General features: G+C 54.9%; 2 protein-coding genes across 2 annotated transcripts in view; one reads left to right on the top strand and one right to left on the bottom strand.

The window, feature by feature from the left end:
- Positions 1 to 629: 629 nt before the first annotated feature.
- RNF44 (ring finger protein 44) lies at positions 630 to 15,622 on the bottom strand. Its single transcript, XM_082835508.1, has 11 exons — positions 15,530 to 15,622; positions 4,301 to 4,452; positions 3,903 to 4,092; positions 3,557 to 3,724; positions 2,976 to 3,152; positions 2,708 to 2,869; positions 2,501 to 2,625; positions 2,097 to 2,184; positions 1,887 to 2,008; positions 1,651 to 1,750; positions 630 to 1,447 (listed from the first exon to the last, which is right to left on the bottom strand). Exons 2-11 carry the CDS (start codon positions 4,405 to 4,407, stop codon positions 1,385 to 1,387), a joined length of 1,302 nt encoding a protein of 433 aa, XP_082691634.1. The 5' UTR covers positions 4,408 to 4,452; positions 15,530 to 15,622; the 3' UTR covers positions 630 to 1,384.
- Positions 15,623 to 23,880: 8,258 nt separating this feature from the next.
- CDHR2 (cadherin related family member 2) overlaps positions 23,881 to 24,834 on the top strand; it is a gene marked incomplete at its 3' end in the record, with an annotated part of 34,263 nt that continues 33,309 nt past the window's right edge. Inside the window, 1 exon segment of the mRNA XM_082834865.1 lies at positions 23,881 to 23,953.

The raw sequence follows: 24,834 nt of genomic DNA, 5'->3' as shown, positions 1-24,834 counted from the left end.
CTGCCTGCTAGGATGTGCCGGCCCCACACGCGGTTCGTTCGGGGCAGCAACCCCAGCGGGGGGTGAGGAAGAAACGGAATGGGACCCGGGTGGGTGAGGGTAGGGAGCTCGGCCAGACCCTCCGGGGGCTCCTCCAGGTCTTGGAGGGCAGGGCTCAGGCTGGGAGGGGGCCCCTGGAGGCGGGGTCCACACCCTCCTTGGACCCTGTCCCCCTGGGACTTCCCTGGAGGAGACACGCCCAGGCAGGTGGGAGACAGGCCCTGGCTAGAGAGGGAGAAATGCCCTGAAAAGCTTATGGTCCCGGTAGGCTCTGGGGACGTGTGCAGTACAGTGCATGGCAGTTATCAGCTGAGCACAGACCCCCCCCACCCCCCCAACCCCACCCATGACCGCCAGCCGCCTGGCCCCGCCCCAGCCGCGCACATGCATGCAGACCAGGCGGCACCACCAGACCATTCCCTGCCCCTGGGCACTTGGTCCTGGTTGGTCCCTATACACCCCCCCCCCGCCCATTAAACCAAAAGAAAAGAAATTGTTTAAAAAATCCACACCCTCAAATCCTACACGCGATTTTGGGCCAAATGAATAAACAAAAACTGCTGCTCCTCACGTTCATGCAAAACGACAGAGAGGGGAGATGGGGCATGGGTCTGGGCCCTGTCACTGCCAGGCAGGGGCAGCCACCAGCAACACAGGAAATCACTCTCCCTGGCCTGGTCCAGGCCCCCTCAGGATACATGCCGTCCCGGGTCAGGGCCTGCCTCCCACCTGCTCAGGAGGTTGGCTCTGATGCCCTCCAGCCTGGGCTTGGGGCAGGAATGTTGTACCCGAGGTGAGGGTCCTCTAGGGAGCCAGCCCCACCCCACAGCAACCTGGGTGGGGCTGGCTGCCTGAGTCTGTCTGGGGTCAAGGCAGGAGAACCCACTGGCCTCCTGCCACTGTCTGTCCACGCCTGTCAGTGCCACCTGAGCAGAGAGCACACCACTTCAGTGCAAGAGACCAGACGACCGAGGACAGCACCCCCTTTGCCCATCCCGGGGCCAAGGATCTCCACCAGCCACACGAGGGTAATGAACCCCTGGCTCCCAGGGCCGGCAAGAAAAGGAGACAGACCCGAGGGCAAACAGGAGAGACTGAGTTAGGGACTCTCAGGCCACTCCCTGGCGGGCGTCTTTTAGACTGGTGGGCAAACGGGGAGGGAGTCTTTGGAGCTTGGCAAATGCAAGGGCTTATTGCAGGGGCTTCTCTCGGGCTGACCCTGGCACCAGCTCTGGAGATGCAGGCAGGAACGGCAGGGCAGGCCTGGGCCACGCCCTCCTCGGCCTTCCGGGGCCCCCGGAGTTTCCAGAGCTTTGGGCAGGGTTCTCCTGGGTGGCTGTGGACCTCACTCAGCCTCCCTGGGCACCTCGGAAGCGTCAGCCCGACAAATGGGACACGTCCGGTTGGCCTGGGGGGAGCAGCCGCACATCAGGCTCCACTCTCACCGGACCCCCAACCCATCCGGGGCTGTTCTGCTGCCCGGTGGGGACCTGGCTCCCTCAGTGGAGCCGGAACTTCTGGATGCTGAAGAGGACACGAAGGGAAGCCCTCCAGTCCACCCTCCTCCCTCACTACACCAGGAACACCTGGGAGCAGGCGTGGCTACGTTACCTTCAACCACTTGTCGACACACTTGGTGTGGAACTCGTGGTTGCAGGGGAGGACCCGGAGCAGCTGCCGTGCCTCGAAGTCGCTGAAGCAGACGACACACCTGGGAGGAGGGCACAGAGCGTCACCCGCACACTGAAGGCGAGGGCAGGTTCGCGGCAGAGCACGAAGTGCTACCCTGGGAAGACCGCAACGCATCTGTGCTCACAGAGAGACAGGAGGGGGCGCAGGGCACTCACAGCGTCTGCTCTGACTGGTGGCTGTCAGGATGAAAGCGGTACGATGGAAGCTGCTCGATGTCCGCTTTGGTGAGGCCGCGAGGCTTGGCGTCTCCCAGCCGCTCTGCCAGGTTCAGGAGGGCCTGGACATGTGCAGGAGGGGAGGGTCAGTGGCAGCCAGGGCTGGAAGTCCCCCATGCCCCCACCTCCCAGGACAGGGCTCCACGGGACCTCATAGTTCTCCATCTCCACGTCATCCACATCAAGATCCAGGCTGATGGTGGGCCCCATTGCTGTTGGTGACATTGGCAGCATCGAGCTAGGGGGAGATAGGTACGCGGGCCCGGGGTCAAGGTCAGTAGGCGTAAGGGGCGCAGAGCTGCTCCCGACTCCCGCCATGAAACAAAGCCCAGAACTCTGCACTGTTCACACCAGGGACCCCAGTGTCTGTCCCAAGATGTCGCAGTAGGGCAGGGAGCCCAGCTGGTGAGCGTGAGTGTGCATGTATGGTTTGGCGGGGATGCTAGGTGGCTCGAGAGGCCCCGGGACCCCACGGGGCTGTGTTTGGCTCTAACCACTAGAGGCCCCAGAAGAACAGGGCACCACAGCTCTGGGGCACATGTACAGGTACTTACAGGAAATAGGGCAGGAAGCTGGGGTAATACGGTGGTGGTGGAGGCGGCGGGGGTGGTGGCGGGAGCGGCTGTTGTAGGCGGTATCTCTGGGTGCTCAGTCTCCGGGGCATCATGTGGGAATATGGCTGCAAGAGGGGGGCCAGGTGCACGTCAGCCATGGGCCTGTCTCCCGGTCACCCTAGATCCTGGGTGGGGAGTGGCACTTACCACACCAAAGGACAGCTCCTGGTGCAGGGTATCGTGGGGCAGGTAGTGCAGGGGCACGGATGGGGACAGAGTTGGGCCCGGGGCAGAGGTGGAGTAGGTGAAGCTCCCCAGGGGGTGCTGATCCCCCCGCAGGTCCACATCACTGTCGAGCCGCTGCAGGGGCTGGAAGAAGCAGGGGTGAGTCAGCAGAGTCAGTGACAAGGAAAGCCCCCACCTCCCTGCCCCACTTGCCATCCCCTCTAGCATCAGACCTATCGCTCAGACTCACCATACGTGGATGCTGGGTCTGCAGCGACACAAACTGCCCAAGAGGCGCCATATGAGCGGGCTGGGGGTGTGGGGCTGGCGGTGGAGGGTGCAGGATATAGTGGTCACTGGAGATAAGGTGGGGGTAGGCCTGATAGGGCACAGGGAGCTGCTGCATGGTACATGCCTGGATCAGCTGCTGAGAAAGGGGGCAGAGGCTGGAGAATGTTCTTCTGGGCTCTGGGCTGGGTCTGCTTGTGGCTGGGCCAGGGGCCATTCCACCCAGTGAGCGGTCCCAATCAAAGGCCTCTGGACCACCCATCCCTGGCCTAGGCCTCCCAGGCAGGACGTCTTGCTCTTAAGACCCACAGTTACCACTCCAAACCATAAAGCAGGCACTGGGAGCAGGGAGGTCCCTGAAATCTGAAGTGCCCTCCCACTGGACGTGAACGCACATATGCCGTTCTGGACAGGGCTGTGGCCTGGAGCCGAGCAGACACTGACAGCCTGGATGGGCGCTGTAAGCTCAGCTCAGTTCCGACACTGGCCTGTGCCTGGGGCCTTCAGCTGGGGGCAGGGTAGGAGGCCCAGGCGCTCACTCACCGGGGGCGGGAGGCAGCAGAGGGGATAGTGCTGCCCGCTGAACATCACGGAGCATGCTGGGAGCTGCTGGGTGCTGCAGCCAGGGATGTGTTGGCCTGTAGGCAAGGGGAAGCCTTGGGTCGTCACTGTGGTGACTGTGTAGGACAGAGGGACAGGTCCCTGGTGCACCTGCAGGAAGAGAGACCCAGGAACTGTAGGGAGGCCACTCTGCTGCCCCCAGGTGAGCAGCAAAGTCCTGCCGGGCCAGCTCTGGTGAAGGTGAAGTCAGGGCTTGCTCCCTCTGCTCCTCAGACCGGCTCGCCAGAGGCCAGGGGCAGCGGGGCGTGGGCATGGGGGTTCCGCTTACCTGCTCGTGGAGATCAACCATGAACGGGCTCTGCTGGGAGGCTGGGTGCAGCATTCGGGGGCTCCCGCCGGCAGGAGCCGAGGCTCGGCGCTCCTCTACGGGGAGGTATGCTGGTCGGGTCGGCGGCTGCTGGGAGGGTAAGCGCTCATCCTGGGTAGGTGGGCTGGCCAGGGGGCCCTCACGGCCAGGGCTGCACCACAGAGAGGAAGCCCCAGTAGCACTGACGGGGGCCGCTCATTCACAGAGCATGGAGAGAAGCCAAGGTCACTACCCACTGGGGAAGGAAGACAGCTCAGGGCCCTGTGCCCTACCACCCCTGGCCCCTGTGCCCCAGCCCAGGCTGAAAGCTCCAGTACCAGGGGCTCCGGGCTCCACAGGACTGGGAGGTTCCCTCCTACCTTCCCCAGAGCTGGCCTGGGCTGCTGCTGGGTCCTGCAGAGAATCGCTGCTGACCCACAGGGGCAGAGGGCGGCCACCTAGTCACTGCCAGAGCCCATGGCTGCATCAGGGGAGGCAGAGGGGTGGAGGGGCTGGGCCAGGGCTCACAACCCTAGGAAGAAAACCGACAAAGGAACTAAGGTACAGAGAAGTCCAGTCCCTTGCTCCATTAGGGGTCGGGGAGACAGAATCAAACCTCTGCAGCCTGGTTCCAGAGGCCACTGATGCCCACCACACCCTGGGCTCCCCAGGCAGCGCTGTGCTCTGGCACTAGGGTTCAGGCTTGGCCTGCAGGGAGTCCAGGCCTTAGTTTCCTGCGCTGTGAAATGAGATCAGGGTCCGCCTCAGGGTAAGTTCAGAGGGCTGGCCGGCATGCTTCCAGGCCAGGGGGCTCTGGTAAGGCCCCCTCAGGGTGGGGTCTCCAGGAAAACCTGTCCTGGCGTGGGGATCTACAACTCTGACCTCTAGGTAACTGGGGCTCCTGAGGGGACTCCAGCTTCCTCCCTTCTGTCTGGTTGGCTCAAGATGGATTGCAAACAGGCCTGGGGCCTAGTTCTTCCACTAGTAACAGGTGAGAGGTTCTGACTTGGTTCTTGCCCTCGGGGTTCCCAGTCCAAGCCAAGTCAGTACAGTCATTCCTCAGTATCCACGAAGGATTGGTTCTAGGACCCCCACGATACCAAAATCCGAGGATGCTTAAGTCCCTTATATAAAATGGTATAATATTTGCATATAATCTACACACATCCTCCCATGGACTTTAAATCATTTCTACATTACTTATGATACCTAATACAATGTAAATGCTATGTAAATATGATGTAAATGCTATGTAAGTGACAAATTCAAGTTTTGTTTTTTGCAACTTTTATGGAATTTTTTTCCCTAAGTATTTTAAATCTGCAATTGGTTACATCCATGGATGTGGAACCCATGGATAGAGAGGGCTGACTGTATACTTTCTTTCCATAATCTGTTCCCACAGTGCCTACCCAAATGGGACTTCACCTACTCTTCAAGTAAGGTACTGTTAGCCTCATTTTGCAGAAGAGAAAACTGAGGCTCAGAGACGAAAGGACTTGCCCAAAGCCTCACAATAAGTGTCAAAGCTGGGAGGTGGGCTGACTACCAGCCTCTTGCTGCACACTGATGCTGATGGGAAGGGGTCCAGCCCAAGGGTTCTGGCAGGACGTGATGAAGGAAGTCAACCTCTGGTGAACTGGTGGGTCTGGCGTGCAGCCAGGCCCTTTGTGTGTGGGGGGAGTGCATGCAAACCAGACCCAACACAGCCCCCAAGTGGGAGGTGGGGCTTGCTGAGAAAAGAGGAAGCAAGAACCTAAACCTAAGGGAGGAAGTTGAGTGAGAATGGGGCGGGGCAGGAGCTAGGGTCCAGGTGGGGAAAGTTGGGGGGACCACTCATTAACTCCAGAGGTTGGAATGAGGCCCTGGCAGGGAAAACTCTGGAAACTGTCAGACCCTGCAATGCTGAAGGGCGCATCCAACAGGACCAGCCTTTGGCTGTTCCTGCCACAGGGAACCCTGCCTCCATCTAACAAAACTCCTATGCTTCCTTCATACCCAGCTTTAAGTGTCACCTCCCTGCTAACACAGCTAGGGAACCGGTGTACTGTCCCCTCAACACCTTGTTCCTTTCCTCTGTGCTGGGCTTTACGTGCATGGGCCCTGACTTTCAAAATGAGCCTGAAAGGGAGGCTCTTCACCTGATAAGACAGCACAGGGCCAAGGCCACAGCCACAGTAGAGCTGAAATTCACATTTCTCCCACCCAACCTGGGCTCCAGCACTTGGCAGAGGGGTGGGCAGGGCCCAGTGACCAGCTTGTGTCCAGCACAGGGCAGGCCCGATGTGGTAAATGCTCACTGGAGAGCCAATTACATAGGTCTAAGGCCATGTCTGGCAGCAGTGAAGTTAGTGCCAATGATTAAAAACTGGGACATAAAAAAATCTGTCCTTTCAGTGTGTTGTGTGTGTGGCGGGGGGAAGGAAGCAGAAAATCTGGTCCCACTGGGCCCTCATTTCTGCTTGACCCACCTCACTCTGGGCATGAGTTTTCTCTCCAGGCCACCCCAGGCCCATTCCTTGCCTGCCCACCACAGGTGACTGGGGTCGTGAGCCCCCAGCGTGGGCCAAGTGCATATCCTTACACTCATGTGTACACACACAGCCTCCTTGATTCCTGCTGATAATCCAGCCGAGCAAACAAAGGCCAAGAGAGACTCAGAGGAAACCCCTAAATAACTTAACAACAGACTCCTGACCCACCCCAGATTTTTGGATCAGAATCTTTGGAGGGTTGGGGAACAAGGGCACCTAGATTTCTACTAAATTCCCCAGCAGTTTCTACAGCAGAGGCAGGTGCTTGAGAACCTCTGTTCTAACTCACCTCTGAGATCCTGGGAGCCCACAGTCCTGCCTATGAGGAGTATACAATACTTCCCATGTGCCATCCTGATAAGTCCTCATAGCAACCTTCAGAAGTAGGCATGCTGAGGCTCAGAGAAGTGAGGTCCAAGGCTAGTCAGTTGGAGCTGTGAGTGCACTGGGACATGGCAGTGGCCTCAACTGCTCCTCTTGTGCCAGGCTGTCTTGAAGTCCGGGCAGTGTCAAGGCTCAGGGGTGCAGAATCACAGAGGCCTAGGCCCATGGGAATCTGCTCTGGCCAGCCTCTTCAAGGACACCCACACCTCAGGAAAGGAAGTGGCAAGGAGCCGAGAAACCCAACCACCAGACAGAAGGCCTCTAGCTGTGACTGACGGTGACAAAGATGACAGTGTTGACCCTTGCATTCTTACACACAATACCCTGACTTCTGGCCAGAGTCTTGGCTGAGGATTGGGCACATCGCCTCCCCTCTCTGAGCCTCAGTTTATTCATCTGTAAAATGGGAATAGCCCAATAATCACCTCCCAAGACTGCTTAAAGGCTGCTGCAGTGATTTGTAAAGTTTAGGTGTGACCGATCACTATCAGAAAATACAACAGGCTGACCTTCACTCCCACCCCCCAAGCAGCTTAAAGATGCTATTTTAAGCTCTGCAGGAGGCAGCTGGGAAACATGCCTCCCTCAGGGAATATCCCCTCCCAGCTGGCAAGGGAGGGGACCCTGGTTCTTGACTGGAGACAGAGATGTCCCATGGGGAACTCACCCACTTCACAGTTGAGGAAACTGAGACCAGGAGAAAGAAAGTAACTTGCTGCAGACCACAAAGCCAAAGAAGGACAGAATTAGTCCTGGCTGGCCCGCTAGGCCCAGATTTCCTCAACCCCTGACTCTCATTACCATCAGTAACCTCAAGAATTACCTAATGCCAATTCTCTACTGCAGGCCCTAAAGGAGATCAGGGGAGCTTTCTCTTTCAGGCATCCTGACTAGACCTATTGTGGAAAGAAGCAAGTAAGGCCCAGAGCTGGAGCAGCAACTTGTTCAAGGTCAAACAACAAGGCCACCACCTAACTGCTCTGCCTTTCACCACACCTCCTCTGTGCTGGGCTCTCAGTGAGGTCTCCGTAAAAGGGTCTTGAGGGTCCCTAAATCCAATCTCGCCCAGAAGCAGGGACTGCACCTTGCATCCACCCCCTCGCCCAGGAGGCAGCCAACTCCCTAGTTCCTATCCCCATCCTGGTCTAGGGAGATCCTGACATATCATTTGGGCCTGGGGGCTGTTTGCAGGTACAGGGACTGTTTTGCAGATTAGCTAAGTCAGGCCCTGAGAACAGGAGCAGACTCAGGCAGGCTGAGGAGCCCCCCTCCCACCCCTCAAAAAAGAGGCGGGTTGGGCCCAGCACTGACTGGTGGGCAAGCAGAGCTCCCTAACTGTGATGCCTGGAGGCAGCTGAGAGCAGGACCACCAGGCTGCGAGTTAAGAGTTGTTGGCCAGCCCAGACTCCCTGGGTGACCTTGGTCAAGGAAATCTTCCCTTCTGTGCGCCTCAGTTGCCACAACTGTAAAATGGGAGTGGAAATCTCTCCTTCCCAGAGCTCCCAAATAAAGCCACAAGAGGCAAGACGCAAAAAACCAGGTGGTCACATTACTGGGGGAGGAAACCAGTGTCCCTGAGGAGCAAGCCCCTCCTCAATGTGGGCCAGGAGCAGGTTGCGGGATTCGGGGAGCTTCCTCAGCCATCCCTCCCTGGGACTGGGGACGTGGGTGGGGAGGACGTGGTACAGATACTCGCCCAGAGAGGAGCCTCACTCCTTTGTGCCGGGCTCGGGGGGACATCGGGGGCTGGAGGCCATACGGCGGCGTCGGGGCCAGAGCGCTGTGACTTTAAGAGCCGAGGATCCCGGACCATGTGCTCGGCGTGAGACAAAAGCAACAACAAAGGAAGTGGCGGCGGCAGGGGGAGGGGGCGGCTCCTTCCTCTCCAACCGCAGCGCTCTGCCTCTGGAGAAGGGAGACTCGGCCTGGCCTTGGGGGGCGCTGGGGGTGGGGGGGGGTCCCGGATTCTAGAGGCCTCGCCATCTCCCCTCCGGACTGCCCGTAATTAACTCCTGCAGAGCCAGCTAGATCACAGCCCTCAGTCCCAGGGGAAGGGGGGGGCAGGAATTCCAGGGATGCGGAAATCGGGAGCTGGGGGCTCTGGCCCCGACTCACCTTCGGCCGCCTGGCCACACGTTGACTCCTTTGTTCCCGATCTAGGACGGCCAAGCTGGGCAAGAGGCGGGGGTGGGGGGGTGGGAGTGTGCTGCCTGGACCCTTTAAGAGCCCCCGCCCTGAGGAACAATGTGCTCCCTTCCCCACCCCCCCGGTCCGGGGGCAGTCCGGCTCCTTCCGGGGCCCTCTTTCTTTGTTGTCCGTCCGCCGGGCGTCTGCCTCGCGAGGCCCACGCGCGGTCAGTCTCTCGGCCCAGGCCCTCTGGGAGCGGGAGGCGGCGCAGGACGCGGCCGGGTTTGCGCAGCTGCCGGCGACTGGCCCTTTAAGAACTGTCCGCGGCAGCAGCGGAATGTAACAAACCCCACATTTGATTCACAACATTCGAAGCGGCGGGGTCGCGCGCCGGGCGGGAGGAGGACTCGCGGGGGCGCGCCGGGAGGTTCCGGCAAACAGTAGCCGACTGCTCCCCGCGAGGGCCCCGCCCCTTGCTAAGAGTTCCGCCCCTCGGGGGCGCCAAGAGCCAATCATTCGCCGAGACTCGGCACGTGATTAGTGGGCCGCCATCTTGGAAGGCAGTTTTTTTTTTAAAACCTCCTCTCGCCCCCACCTCCTCACTTAAAGTGCCCGCAGCCATCACAGGAAAGGGGCGGGGCCACATGGTCTGACCTAAAGAGGGGAGACCGCGCGGTAAGCAAGACAAATTGGCTGTAACTCTAACTTGCTATGCAAACTCACAAATCACTCATGCTTCTGAGGCTCAGTTTCCCCGCCACAGAAGTGGGTCCCGCCGGGAGAGCCGCAGCCCGGACTTACTGTGTCATGGTCCCCTCCTTGGGACGGCGCCTGGGACACAAGTGCAATGGACCTGACCTTCGACGGGGCAGAAGCGGCTCTTAAGCCAGTCCGAGTGGTTAGGAAGGCTCTAACAGCCCTGGGCCGGCAACCTCCCCGGAGATGACGTCAGCCCCGAAAGCTACTGCGCCGCGATGACATCATGGCCTGGCCTCCTCACATCTCCTTGTTTATACTGCGCGGTGGCTTTAAAAAGTTGGGAGGGGCTGGATTGCCCAACGAACCAATAATGGGCAACCCATGCAAATAAGCTAACGCTTGTCGGGAAGGATTGGCCCGGCTCGCGTTGACGTCACAGAGACATTTAAACACCCCGCCCCCAGCGTGGCCCGGGAAAAGGGCGGGGAACAGTTTGAAGCTGGAGCAGCAGTCGTCCCGCGCTCTAATTGCTCTAGGCGAGGCCTCGGAGAGCTCCCTGCTTAGGGGGATTGGGGAACTAAACCCAATGAAGTCTTTAGTTTTCTACTGTACTCCTCCTAGCAATTATGAGACGCATTACTACAACCTGCCCATTTTACAGATGGGTAGAGAGAATCAAGAGGGGTGTCATTCACCCCAGGTTACAAAGCGAGGAAGAGTGGCCGAGCAGATACTTGAACCCAAGCCAAAGCCCAGCGTCGTTCCCCTTTGCCTCGACGCCTCCCCAGGCAGACGTTATACAAAGTGGGGTATTATCTCTACATCGATAGAAAAAAAAAAAAAGCTGGGAGCTGGGAACAGGTCAAATAAATTATGCATATAATCAATAACTGGACTCCTCTGTATGCAGCTGCACTGACATAGGGTTACCTCCAGCACAGCCGTAAACAAGATACCAGCAAAAAATGTTAAAACATTTGTTAAGCCTGTGTGGTGGGGTTGCTGGGTGTGTGTGTGTGATTTTCTATGCTTCTTTGGTATATTTCATAATCCCAAATTTAAAAACTGAAAGAAAGATACTGAACAGAGTATAACAGTATCAATGTTTTTAAAAATTGGATATATACAGTATCTGTATATAGAATATTCCTGGAAGGATATACAGGAGACTGATTAATAACTGTCCTCAGGGAGAACTGGAGGAGAGCACTGGGTCAGGATAGACTTTTTATTGTATACGCTTTTGTACATTTGCTCCTTAAAAACAAAACAAAACAAGAAAAACTCTATACAGTATAACTTACTGAAAATTCTAAAGAAAATTACTGTGAAAGAGTATGTTTTAAATATTTTAAGCCATAAAAAACTTGTGTTCCTTTAGAGTCAGAAATCCCCCTTTGGAAAGGGTATCCAGTGGAAACAATCCAGAAGGAAGCTGGGGAACAGACATGCTTATCCAAGTGTTGTTTAGACCAGCAACAATCTGACACCACAATGTGGATGGCAGCCAGCAACACGATGACTGAAAATGGTACCCACTTGCTGTTTGCATATCTCTAAGGACAGAAGATCAAGTTCATGATGCAGTGCTACAGATGTTACCTGGAATGCCAAACTCTATCCATCATAGTTAAACTACGTGTGCATGAGAATAAATGGGGTTGCGTTTCTCTAACCATCTCCTTATCAGCAACTCTCCCTTCTCCTAAATCCCTTCCAACCTTTTATTTTTCTCACTCTGTAAAAGCAATCAGAAAATCCTTCCCACATTCAAAGTGCCTACATTGTTAAGACCACCCCCCTGCTTGCCTGTGTAGGGATAGAACCTGCAATGGCTCCCTAATGCCTGGCTTTCAGGGCTCTGTTTAACAAGACAAGCTTCCCTTACCAAACTTTTTTTTTTTTTTTTTTTTTTTTGCGGTACGCGGGCCTCTCACTGCTGTGGCCTCTCCCATTGCGGAGCACAGGCTCTGGACGCGCAAGCTCAGCAGCCATGGCTCATGGGCCCAGCCACTCCGTGGCATGTGGGATCTTCCTGGACCGGGGCACGAACCCACATCCCCTGCATCGGCAGGCAGACTCTCAACCACTACGCCACCAGGGAAGCCCCCCTTACCAAACTTTTCAGGTTCACCTCTCCCCAGCCTCTCTCCCATGACCATGGCAGTGCTCCCTCTGGCCTTCCCTGCCTGAGATGCTCTCTCTCTTCCTTTCTACGAATCCATTCCTCTTCTCTGTCCCTTGAGGCTCTGCTCCCATCTCACCTCTTAAAGGAAGCTGTGAAGTCTCTAGCTTGTACTGAACTCCTCTGTCTCTGAACTCAGGCCTAGACGCACCCTGACCTTCACTTCATGCCATTTAATTTGCACACAACCCTGTCGTGATTGCTTCGTGTCTCACTCAGTAATCTCCTCCTGGGCTTCCCTGGTGGCACGGTGGTTAAGAATCCGCCTGCCAAAGCAGGGGACACGGGTTCAATCTCTGGTCCGAGAAGATCCCACATGCCGTGGAGCAACGAAGCCCGTGCACCACAACTACTGAGCCTGTGCTCTACAGCCCATGTGCCACAACTACTGAGCCCGCGTGCCGCAACTAGCAAAGCCGGCGTGCCTAGAGCCTGTGCTCTGCGACAAGAGAAGCCACTGCAACAAGAAGCCCGCGCACCGCAACTAAAAGTAGCCCCTGCTCGCCACAACTAGAGAAAGCCCGTGCGGAGCAGCGAAGACCCAACACAGCCAAAAATAAATAAATAAATAAAGAATCTCCTCCTGGCGGAAGAGGATACAGCATTTTTAACTGCACTGACATTCAGCCTTCACTGAGAGGCAGACACCACGGGGTAACCAGTCTCATTTTATGGTTGAGGATCTGAGGCTCAAGGAGGTGAAGTGACTTGCCCGAGGCCACAATGTGAAAATCCTTTACCACTCCCCACCCTCAGAAAGCGACTCCAGTAACTACTCCACAATCCAGTTACTCCTTTGAAGCCACCAAGCCTCTGACTGTGCCATTCTCTCAGTCTAAAATGTCCTCAACACCCCTACTCACCTCTGGCCAAACCCTGCTCAACCTTCGGGGCTCAGCTCAAAGGCTGCCTCCTCGGAGCCTCTCCTGACCATCTGCTGGCTTCTTCAATATACGGCATGACTATTATCACACCACATCAGGATGGCAGAAGGTATCTCCATGGGACTGCTCTCCCTACCCACAGCAGGGCCTGGCTCACACTTCCTTGGATGCCCAAGGAAGGGACTCTGTATTGCCCTTCCTTGCCCCTGATGCTTCAGGGCCAGGAAATCCTTGCCCTGTGTTCTCTCATGCATGACCCTCTAGTTTACGCCCCTGGGAGGCCCTCAGTAAATTCCCACAGACCTCTGGGTTCCCCCCAGGACCGGAGGCCAATAACACATCTCCCTCTGAAAAACCTTGCTGGGTGCACGCAGAATCACTCTGGAGCAAGAGGGAGGGAGGCTCAATTTTACCAGATTTCTCAGAGAAGCCAGAAGTCTGGACTTTCCTCTCAGGTTCACTGACAAGTCTTATGCTTTGGAACCCCAACGTGGGCCCAACGGCCTGCATACCTACTCTGTGCCCCATTCTTATCACCCCACCCCCACTCCCTTGAAGGCAGGTTCTGTTACTTTCACCTTACACAGATGAGGAAAGTGGCTAAGGAAATGACTCCCCTTGCCACAGATCCCAGAAGTGTAGCCCAGGTGGGGGTGGCTCACTCTTGCCCAGGCATCTGCCTCGAAGCTCTGTGGAGAAATCAGGGTTCTAGAGTCTTCTGCATGATCTGGGCAAGTCCTACCCTGATCATCTCATTGGTCCTTCCAATGACCTAAGAGCTAGGTACCAGTGTTTGCTCCAAGAAGCTTGGGCAAGAGAGGATATGATTCACCCACCGTCACACAGCCATCAAGGGGCAAACCTGGGATCACATTTTAAACGAAGATTAAGTTTGGTGCATGCAATGCAAATGCCAACACAGGGTCCCCAAGTGTTGCTCAATAATCAAAAGCACAGATGTCCTGGGGCAAGAGACTCTCCAGGTCCCAGAGTGGAAGAGTGGCAGAGAGGGATTTGAATCCTGGTCCCTCGAGTACAAAGTACTGGATGCTACAATCCAGCTTCCACTCCCAGGCCTCCTCTGCAGGAGATGGGAGGGATTCTGTGCAGGCAGGAAGAAGGTGGGGTCATCGGTTCCTGCTGGAGCCCTCCCCTGCTCCATCTGCCTACCTAAGACCTGGACAGCTGGCTGCCTCCTTCCCTCCATCAGGATCAGAAAGTACTCCACTCCTTTTTTCTAAGACCCCTCAAACTCTCCTCCAGATGCAGGGCCTTCCCAAGTGGAGCTGGCAGAACATAGAGATTGAGGGACCATCCAGGGACACACAACACAGCCTGGTAAAGCCAGCTCAGGACACAGACCTCCCAGCTACCCCAGGGCATCAGACTTGAGCCTCACGCTCCAGGCTGGGGGTTGACAGGCCCCCTGCCAAGTCCTCTATGCTCAGGGCAGGCCTGAACACACCTGAGCCCCAAGCTTTGTCTCCCCTAAAAAGCAGAGGCTGTTTGTGCATATGGGGGAGGGCAGAGTGTCTGTAAAGGTGTTCCCAGGTCTGGGTCCAGGGCTGCAGCACTCTGGCTCCAGCTTTGAGACTTGGTCACTTATGTGGTCTCACTCTTCTTCAGTCTCATCTGTAAAACCAGGATGATGACAACACTAATGACAGATGACAGTTACTGAGCACTTAGTGTGTGTAGCACTGCTGTTCATCTCCTATAGGCTACTGAGGGGGCAGGCATACACTGATGGTTAAATACAGAGCCTCTGAAACCAGCCCACCGAGGCTTGGACCCTGGCTCTGCCTTTTATCAGCTTGGTGACCTTGAGGAAGTCACCACCTCTATGAGGCTCACAGTTTGTCCAGGTGTAAAATGGGGGCGATTATACCTACCTCAATGAGTAAATAGTGGCTCTCACTTGTGTGTGCATCTTCGGCGGTACCTGCCTGGCTTTCTGGGTCTGGGTCTGCGCTTGAATGTGTGAGCTTTGAGGGTAGGGCGTTGGGAGGGGCTCCCCTTTCTGACTACCTCCCCGCTGTAGCTCTCACCACTGGAACCCGCAGGGTCTGCAGAGGAAGGAGCAGGTACCATCACCACGTCATCCGGTGATGAAAATCGGGGGCTGTAAGAGTGGGGGTGCCTGGCAGACCCAGGGAGAGATGAGTCCAGCCGAATTCCCCATTTTCCCTCTATCCAAGGCCAGTTTCCTACACCCACATCTCCTTCCCGCCCCGACACCATCTCGACTCGGGCTTAATAGCCCTCAGGCAACAGAAGGTGTGTGACCTTGGACAAGACACAGACCCTCTGGAGTCCCCGCCTTCCTACGCCCTCAAAGCAGTAACCAAGCCGCTGGCGCGCGGCGGTCTGTTCCCCGGACCCGCAGCCGCCCCAGGGCAGGGCTCGGGTCGCTCTGGATCCCCAGCGGCTGGGACAAGGAGCGTCGGTAAAGTGGGGCAGTCGTGACGAGACCAAAGGACTGCAGCTGTGTCCCGGACGCCTGGGGCCCAGCCGAAGCCGACACTCGCCAGGGTTTGCGATCGGGACATGAGTGGGGCGCAGGGCACGCTGGGACTCGTAGTTCCCAGGGCCTCCCGTACTGGGGCCCTTAGACCTACCGGGCGGAGCAGCTCTGGCTCCGGGTCCCGGGACAGCGAGCTCCGGCCCTGCGGGCGCAGGCAGCGGCCTCGCTGGATGTCCCTGTGCTACACTGCCAGCCCGCGGCCGCCCCCTATCGCTCCGTCTCTCTGGCCCCGCGCCTGGGGCGCAAGGCGCAGGGTCCAGGCCGGGCGTTACCTGGGGCCGCGGCGGGGCTCCACCCCCACCGGGAGGCCGGCGCGTCGCTCCCGCTGCAGCCGGGGGTCCCGGTCCAGCTGCGGCTCGCGCCGCCTGCCGCGGCCCCCCCTCTGGCCCCAGGCAGTGGAACCGTCCACGAACCTCTTCGCCCGGGCGCGCGCACGCGCGCGCGGGGTCCACGCCGGCTACGCAGCATCACCCTCCCTCCCGCGGGTGTATGGAAGTACCTGGACTGCACCAAGCGCGCGGGAGCGGAGGGTGGGAGGAGGAGGAGCGTGTTTCGGCCGCGCCCACTCAGTGTCCAGCGGCAAAGGGCGCGCAAGGGCAAAGAGTCCGGGGCCTGGCCTTCCAGCCGCCCCCTTACTACTGTGTGCCCTTGGCGAGCGACTAAATAGGAAAGATATTACGACTCCGTGGTCGTTCAAGGAACCTTCCCTTAGCGGACAGTTTGTTCCCCTCCCTCAGCCTCGGAATTGTGTGTGTGTGTGTGTGTCAAGGATCAATATACAAAGATTAAGGACTATGGGGTCAGCAGTTCTTGGTTCCTCCCTTTGTGTCGTTCTCTGAGCTTCAGTTTCTTCGTCTGTGAAATGTGAGCGATGATAACCGCCTTTGGGCGGTAGGGAGACTAGTGATAAGAGAATGCGTATGCCCATGGCTAGAGCTAGCCTGGACCGGAGCGTGGCTGATACCTGCTCAGGCCGGGCATCCCCAGTCCCAGAGGGGATCCCCGCCGCCTGCATCCTTGGGTATAATTAGCCGGCAAGGACTACAACTTCCAGCGCGCCCCGCTCCGGCTGGGTCTTTCCGGGAGTTGTAGTCCCCGAAGTCCTCACCTCTCAGAGGCTGCCCTCAAGAGGCCCCCTTTTCTCAGCCCAGGACTTGGCACCTCTGCAGAGGACTGTTTTAGACCCGCTACCTCGAGGCCGATTTATTTTTTAAAGCTTGCATTTGTTGAGCTCTTCCCACGTGGCAAACAATATTCTAAGTGATTAAAATGAATTAACTTAGTTGGTCCATAAAATCCAGCAATCCAGTGAGGGAATATTATTATTGTCCCTGTTTTATAGATTTGAAGCCGAGACATAGCCAGCTAAGGGATTTTGCTAGGAAGCAACAGGGCTCAGGATTTCTGCTCAGGCGGGACATTCAGAGCCTGCTTTCTACCCCACTCTGGTTCATCCTTTAAACAAACAAGTTTATTTGTTTTTTGGGTTTTTTTTGTTTGTGTTTGTGTTTTTTTCTTTTTAAATCAGAACTACATTAAAGCCTAAATTAGGGTATACTTTGTAACTCTACAGTAAAATAAACAAATCTTACGTGTATAGCTTAGTGCATTCTTCATAAATGTATACCTCTGTATAACTAAAGTCCAATCAAGATCTAGAAAATTTCCATCACTCCAGAAAGTTTCCTCTCACCCCCTTCGAGTCAATTTACTCTGGTCATAACTATCGATCTGTTTCCTATCACTATAGATTTGTTTTTCATGTTTAGAACTTCATGTCAATGGAATGGCTGACTGTATAAATACTGCCTTCTTTCATTCTGCATCATGTTTTTTGAGATCCAACCTGTGGTGCGTATCAATAGTCTGTCCTTTTTTTACCCCCAGCTTTATTGAGATCTAAGTGACATGTAACATTGTGTAAGTTTAAGGTGTACAATATTATTCGATACATGTATATATTGCAAAATGTTTCCCAAGATAAGGTTAGTTAACACATCCTTCACCTACACAGTTGCCATTTTGTTGTTTTGGTGAGAACATTAAAGGTCTACTCTCATAGCAACTTTCAAGTATAAGATAGATCCAGGGTTTCCCCGGTGGCAGAGAGGTTGAGAATCCACCTGACAATGCAGGGGATACGGGTTTGAGCCCTGGTCCATAAAGATCCCACATGCCGTGGAGCAACTAAGCCCACGTGCCACAACTACTGAAGCTCGTGTGCCTAGAGCTGGTGCTCCACAACAAGAGAGACCACCGCAATGAGAAGCCCGCGCACCATGGCGAAGAGTGCCCCCCGCTTGCCACAACTAGAGAAAGCCCGCGCGCAGCAACGAAGACCCAACACAGCCAAAAATAAATAAATAAAAATAAATAAATTTATTTAAGAAAAAAGATAGATACAGTACTGTTAACTATAGTCACCTTGCTGTACATTAGATCCCCAGAACTTACTCATCTTATAACTGAAAGTTTGTATCTTTTGAGCAACACCTCCCAGTTTCCCACAGCCCACAGCTCCTGGCAAACACCATTCTACAACCTGTTTCTATGTATTTGACTTTAAAAAAAAAAAAAGGTCTACACATAGGTGAGATCATCCAGTGCTTGTCTTTCTTTATCTGGCTTATTTCACTCAGCAAGGTGCCCTCCAGGACCATCCATATGGTCACAAATGGCAAGATTTCTTTATTTTTTATGGCTGAATAATATTCCATTGTATGTGTGTGTGTGCATGTGTATGTGTGTATATATATATATATCACAGTTTCTTTATCCATTCATCCATTGCTGGACACTTAGGTTGTTTTCAAGTCTTGGCTATTGTGAATAATACTGCAATGAGCACAGGTAAGTTTTTTGTTTTAGTTGTGTTGTGTTTGTTTTTTTTTTTTTTTTTTTTTTTTGCGGTACGTGGGCCTCTCACTGTTGTGGCCTCTCCCGTTGCGGAGCACAGGCTCCGGACGCGCAGGCTCAGCGGCCATGGCTCACGGGCCCAGCCGCTCCGCGGCACGTGGGATCTTCCCGGACCGGGGCACGAACCCGCGTCCCCTGCATCGGCAGGCGGACTCTCAACCACTGCGCCACCGGGGAAGCCCTGTGTTTGTTTTTTAACTTGCTGGCTAGTAATTCATTGTATGAATGTACAGTAGTTTTTGAAACCCAATCCTTTGAACAAATGACCCCTGAGTTCCAGCCACCTTGGTCTTTCAGTTCCCCCGAGGGCCCGGTTCTTTCCACAGTGGGGTTTGGACACACTGTTCCCTCTGTCTGGGCTTCCCTTTCCTTCCTCTTGGCTTGGACTACTCTGCTCTCATACAGAGTGTCCCTCAGTGGAGGCAGGGATGCTGGTCCCCACCCCACCAGTGCCCACCGCCAAGCACAGTGCCTGGCTAAGGTGAGCAGTAAGCCTCTGTCTGTTGAATGGACACAGAAGTGGCAGGGGACCCCAGGAGGGCCGTGTGACACCAGGTTGCATTCCTAGAGGGCTCAGAGGCCTGTTCAATCTCAGAGCTCCACGAACTGGACTCACAGAAAAAAAGCACATGTTATTTCACTTCCCCCTATTTTCCTGATGTGGAAACTAAGGCTCAGAAATGGAGAGTGGTTTGCCCTAGGGCACACAGCCAGGAAGGGACAGAGCTGGAATGGGAACCCAGGTCTGCCTGGCCGCAATGCGGGCCTGGGATGGTGGTGGTGGGGAGTGATGGGAAGAGCCCGAGGGAAGGCCCTGGGAGAGTTGTTCCAGAGCAGAGTGGGGAAGTGGGGCCTGGTGCTCCCGAAAGTCCAGCCCCGTGGAAGTGGCCAGGCAGCTCTCAACTCAATAAAACAAATACAGTTGTGGCCATGGAGTGGAGGTCATGGGATGAGGTGAGCTCCCCATCACTGGAGGTGTGCAAGCCGTGGCAGAACAGCCCCTTGGAAGTGGTCCTTTAGAGGGACTGTGTGCCCTGGGAAGGGGCTCAGTGGTCTGGGGGGAGGTGAGGAGTTGGTCTTATGGGTCTCCAGGTTCTTTCTAAGGTGGGAGGTTATGAGTCTCTGACACCAAGGGGCTCCTCTTGGGCTGGCCCCTCAGCTGTAAGACAGAGCGATGAAAGAAACTTTTACTTTGCAAAGCTGTGTGCAACAGGGAGGGATGACTGGAAGGTTGAGGAGGGATCAGACACATGCACAGAAAAGAGCCACACTCAGCGCAGGCTCTCCAGGTCACCTCTGAAGCTGCACGCTGTGGGGGAGGGGTGGCGCCTCCATGTTGCTGATGAAGAAGTGGCAGCTGAGGTGAGTGAATTGTTGGACATCATACAGCTGGTCAGAGGGCAAGTGAGGACTTGATTTCAGCTTGATTAATTTCTGAACACATAGTGAGTGCACACAATAGGTTGCCAGCAAAGACAAGCAATGAGAAGTTTTTCTGATCAAAACTTTTAAAAACCACACCCCTGAGATAGTGGCTATGAAGGATCCCTGATGTGTGTCTGAATTGCTACCTCAGGTGCACACCTCTTTATCACTTGCCCTGTGCTGGTGCTTTACCATGTTACCTGCTTCATCTTTTTTTTTTTTTTTTTTTTGCGATACGCAGGCCTCTCACTGTTGTGGCCTCTCCCGTTGCGGAGCACAGGCTCCGGACGCGCAGGCTCAGCGGCCATGGCTCACGGGCCCAGCCACTCCGCGGCATGTAGGATCCTCCCGGACCGGGGCACGAATCCATGTCCCCTGCATCAGCAGGCAGACTCTCAACTGCTGCGCCACCAGGGAAGCCCCAGCTTCATCTTTATAACAAACCTATGAGTTGGTTTCTGCTGTTGTGCCCATTTTACAGATGAGGATTTTGAGGGTCAGGGAGATGAACGCCCTTGCCCAAGTCCCCAGCTGGTAAGCAGTAAGGAGATGATTAGGACCCAGGTCATCTGAGTCCACATTCTGGCCTCTTAGCCCTACTGTGTGCCTGGCTGTCTGCCAGTACCCAAAACTGACTCTGGGTCTGGATCTGTGACTCAGACCTGGATCATCACAGCCCAGAGCCCAGTGAGCTTTTCAGGCCACCTTGTGGCAGGCAGACAGGTACCCCTTGAGATGGTTATGGCACCATCTGGCCATACCAGGCTCATCCACACACTGGCCAAAGGTCTGGGCAGGCCAGGACATGCCCTGTGGGGGTCGGAGCAGTGATCCAGAGCTGTTGGCCCCAGCGGTCAGAGCAGGGAGGGATAGCAGGGCCTTAGGTTGGGATCTGCCCTACTTGGTCCTGGGCAGAGAGACTAGGCTAGCTCCCTTGGTCTGCGGTGGGCATGGAGCCTGGAGCTTTGGGCAGTGTTGCCTACCTCTCCGCCTACCAATTAAGCCACCAATGATCCCACCACACCACTACAAAGCTAATATTCCATGAGCCTTCACTCTGTTAGTCACTGTGCTCGGGACTTTAAGTGCATGAATTCATTTCTTCCTTACCACCACCTTCTGAGGTAGGTTTCATACATAACCCATAATTTACAGATGAGGAAATTGAGGCTTAGAGAGATTCTGTAACTTGCCTCACTACAATTGAACCCAGCCCTGACTCTGAACCTGATCTCTTGACAGCTACGTTATAATAGCCGTGTCAAGTGCCATCCAACCTCCTGCAGCATCCTTTCCTTGGAGACACACAAGAGGAAACACATCTTAGGTATTAGGAATTGCACCATAGCTCCCACATCCTGGTTCACGATTCCTCTCTCTCTCTCCCACCCCCGGTCTCTGTTGCATGGATGCTGAACTTAATGGATCCCAGATCCTGTTTCCCTCTTTGCCTTGCCTGCTGGGAAGCTCAGAACCCAATTCATGGCCTATCTCTGACATTTATCCAGAACTTCAAGGTAAATATTTAAATATTTCATGGACTCTACTCAGGCCTAAATTTTCCTCATTTTTCTCATTTGTTTTCCTTTCATCCAGGTTTCTTCACTTTTTAAGCTTGTTGTAGCACATAATTTTTCCAATTTTTAAAAATTGTGGTAAAATATATAACATAAAGTTTACCATCTTAACCATTTTCAAATGTACAGTTCAGTGGTATTAAGTACACTCATATTGCTGTGGAAACATCTCTGCCATCTCTCTCCAGAACTTATTTCATCTTGCAAAACTGAAAGCCTGTATCCATTAAAAAATTACTCCCCATTCCTCCCTCCCCCAGCCCCTGGTAACTACCATTTTCCTTTCTATCTATAATTTTGACTATTCTAAGTAGCTCCCATAAGTGGAATCAATTTTTGTCTTTTTATGACTGGCTTGTTTCACTTAGCATAACGAGGTTCATTTACAGCATTTGTAGCATGTGTCAAAATTCCCTTCCTTTTTAAGGTTGACTAATATTCCATTGTGCGTATAGACCACATTTTGCTCATCCATCTGTCAGTGGACATTTGGGTTGCTTCCACATTTTAGCTATTGTGAATAACGCTGCTATGAACACGGGTATACATGCAGCATATATATTTTGATAATCTGTTTTAAAATTGGAGGTTTAGGAAACAAACATTCTTTTAAAGTGCCTGGCATATTGTGACTACCTGATACATATCTATTGAGTGTAAGTCAGATGTGGCACCTGCCATGAGGAGAGGGCCACCCAGGATGATGAAAAGACAGTGGGCATGTGTCCTGAGCAAGCCATGGATTCAATGCCCTGGGAGCTCAAACAATTGGTGGGTGGGGTCCTTGCTATGTGCCAGTCCCCATGCCAGGAACAGTATCTCAGTGATCTGGTTTTATCCTCACAAGAATCCTGTGAAGTAAGGAATATTATTTTCTCTAAGTTATGAATGAAGATGTCCAATATCATGCTACAGGGAGAAGTGGGGACTCCAGGAGGCTTAACAGAGAGATGGCCAAGCCAAGTTCAAACTCTGGCCTCTCTTACCCTAACTCTGTGCCCCATCCTTAGCATCTGGGTGGGGCGGTATAGGGATGGGGAACTTCCTGCCTGAGGGGCATTGTAGTCAGGACAGACTAATTCAACCAGACCTAGCAAAAAAAAAGAAAGTATTGTTTCAATAATGGAAGAGTCTGGTGGTGATGGCTTCAGGCATGGCTACATCTAGGGGCTCACACAAAGTCTTCAGAAGTCCACGTGTCTCCATTTCTCAGCTCTGCTTTACTCAGTCTTGGATTATTTCTCTGTAGATCTTTCCCTCATGGTAGTAAGACAGACAGCTGTTGGAAGTCGCTTTCTCACAGCTTGGATATCCCAGCGGGGAGCAACGAGGTTCTCATTCTCAGCAGTTCCAACAAAAGTCCTTTATTTGAGTCCCACTGGTTCTAACTGACCCAACTTTGGTCACATGCCCAAACTCAAACCAACAGCTCTGGCCAGGGGGTTGCTGTGCCAGACTGGTCAGGCCTCATCACATGCACCCCATGGGGTAAGGAGAAGGAGGGGTGAAGAAGTTTCCCAAAGGAAAACTGGGTGTTGTTACCAGGGAAGCGAGGAGAGCTGCTAGGTGGCCAGAACGGGGGGTGGGCAGGGGTAAGTGTGGAGGAGGCCCCACTGGGTGAGGAGAAATGGGGAGGGCTGAGGTGAGCGAGGAGGACTCTTTCCTCATTGCAGGGCCTTGGTGCTGCGGTCAGAGTTGGTTCCTGGCTTACGGCCACTTCCCCTCTCTGAGCCCCATGACACTTCTCTGTAGCGTAGGCATGGTTAGAATGGAACCTGCCTCTCCTGGGCAATGTCAGACATCAGAGAGACCATGATGTAAAGCACACCGTAGGTGCTCAGTAAATGCTGATTCCAACTCCACTCAGGAGGCACAAGGACATCCTCCCCTAGGACTTCCCTGGAGCTGAGAGTGTATTTGCATCTCACAATCTCTTTTGGTTTTTCGAGGCCTCACTGAGTGCCCATCCTGGGCTGGGTGTCTCCCTGGCCACCCTCACTTGCCCCTGGTGTGGGAGGACCCAGCGCCCCATGGTCCAGACACAGACAGCATGGCTCAGAGAGGGGCAGTGACTTCCCCAGGCCTCCCCGCCCCAAGAACTTGAGATCCCCTTTCTCCTGTGTCAACATGGGGATGGTTGGGCCTGAGACTGGAGGAGGAGTTGGGGGTTCGGCCTCTGCTGGGAGGCCGTGGGTTCTGGGAAGATATTTAAAGCCAGTCTGAGGGTGGATGAGCTCCTGGTGTGGGGGGGTAGATACCCTCTGAGGGCCTCAAAGGAGGGGAACAATCAAGGTTGCCTTCACTCCTCAGTGAAGACCTCGTGTTTGATTATTACGCTATTTTACTAGTTCCCTTCCCTGACCTATTGCCTTTCTCACCTTCCACACAGGTCCTCTGCCACGGAAGACTCTTGTAGCAAGGAGGGGATGGAGGGCTCACCCTCCCCGCCTGCCGCCTGCCCCAGGGCTGGGCCTGGTTCCCTCATTACCTGGGCTCAGTTCTGCCAGACCCTGGCTCCTGTGACCTAGGCCCCCAGGCCTGGGAGCACAGGGACTGTCACCTTGATCCTGCCCTCCTACCCTCTCCTCATCTGTGCTCCGGGCCTCCTGAGGAGTCCTTCCCATCCCAGGAGGTGTGGTCTCTCTCAGGGTTAATGATTGCTCAGGAGAGGCGGAGGTGGTGTCAAAGTCTGCTGGCCGCACCACCGCAGGCCCCAGAAGGTGCCCACCTGTGCTGCAGGGCCCATCATCTGCCTCCGGGGCCCCTTCCGGGGCACAGGTAGGGAGGGCACAGCTCCTCTGCAGCAGGGGCGCGGGGTCTCCTGGCCAGGGGTAGGGACCGAGGGGGGTGCTTGGGGCCACGGCGTGCTCTGGGGGTCTCCCCCGCAGCTGGGTGGGAGCGCTGGGAGGAGGGAGCAAGCACTGAGCAGACCTGGAGTGGGTCCCAGCCTGGCCGCAAGGCCTCAGTGTCTCTTGCAGCGTGAGGCTAGTAATACCTATTCTCAAGGTTCCGATGGCTCCCTTCCTTCTAAGGCCTTGGGCGATTTGGATCCAATGAGGTTTCTTCTCAGGACAGAGGGAGGCAGGTGCCCTAGAAAAATGAATTCACATGCCCCAGCCCCTTTCACGGGAAGCCTGAAGTGGGGAAGAGAGGGCGGCTGAGCCAGGGGCTCCAGAGCTCAAAGAGAAAGGACTGGGCTCCAACTCCAGGTGCTTGGGTTCAGATCCCAGCTCCATCCTGACTTTGGGTGGGCTCCATAACTCTTCTGGGCCTCAGTTTCCTCATCTGTAGAATGGGGACGGTAATAGTGCAGGAAAGACGCTGGAGAGCCCCAGAGCAATTTGGCCTGTGGTCGGTAATGAAGTCTGGTGCCTCCTCGGCCCAGACTAGGAAGTGTCTAGCTGGGACTCACTACAGGTGGCCCCTAGCTCTGGCACATTCCCAGGCCCCGACACATCTCTTTGCCCTGGGGTACCAGGTGGAGACTTGGCTGAGAGCTGAGCCAGGCCTGGGCCTCTTCCCTGAGGCAGGGACTGCTGGGTTGGGGCACCAGGCACAAAAGCAGGGGCCTGGGGACACTGAGATCCAACTTATGGAAACAGGCTGTGACCAGTGTGTGGACTCTGGTTCTTATCCACACCCTATTCTCAGGCGGGGGG

The sequence above is a fragment of the Leucopleurus acutus genome (assembly GCF_964270905.1).
Source record: "Leucopleurus acutus genome assembly, chromosome: 3".
NCBI lineage: Eukaryota > Metazoa > Chordata > Mammalia > Artiodactyla > Delphinidae > Leucopleurus > Leucopleurus acutus.
The sequence above is the reverse complement of the archived record's forward strand: the minus strand, read 5'-3'. Positions and strand labels throughout refer to the sequence as shown.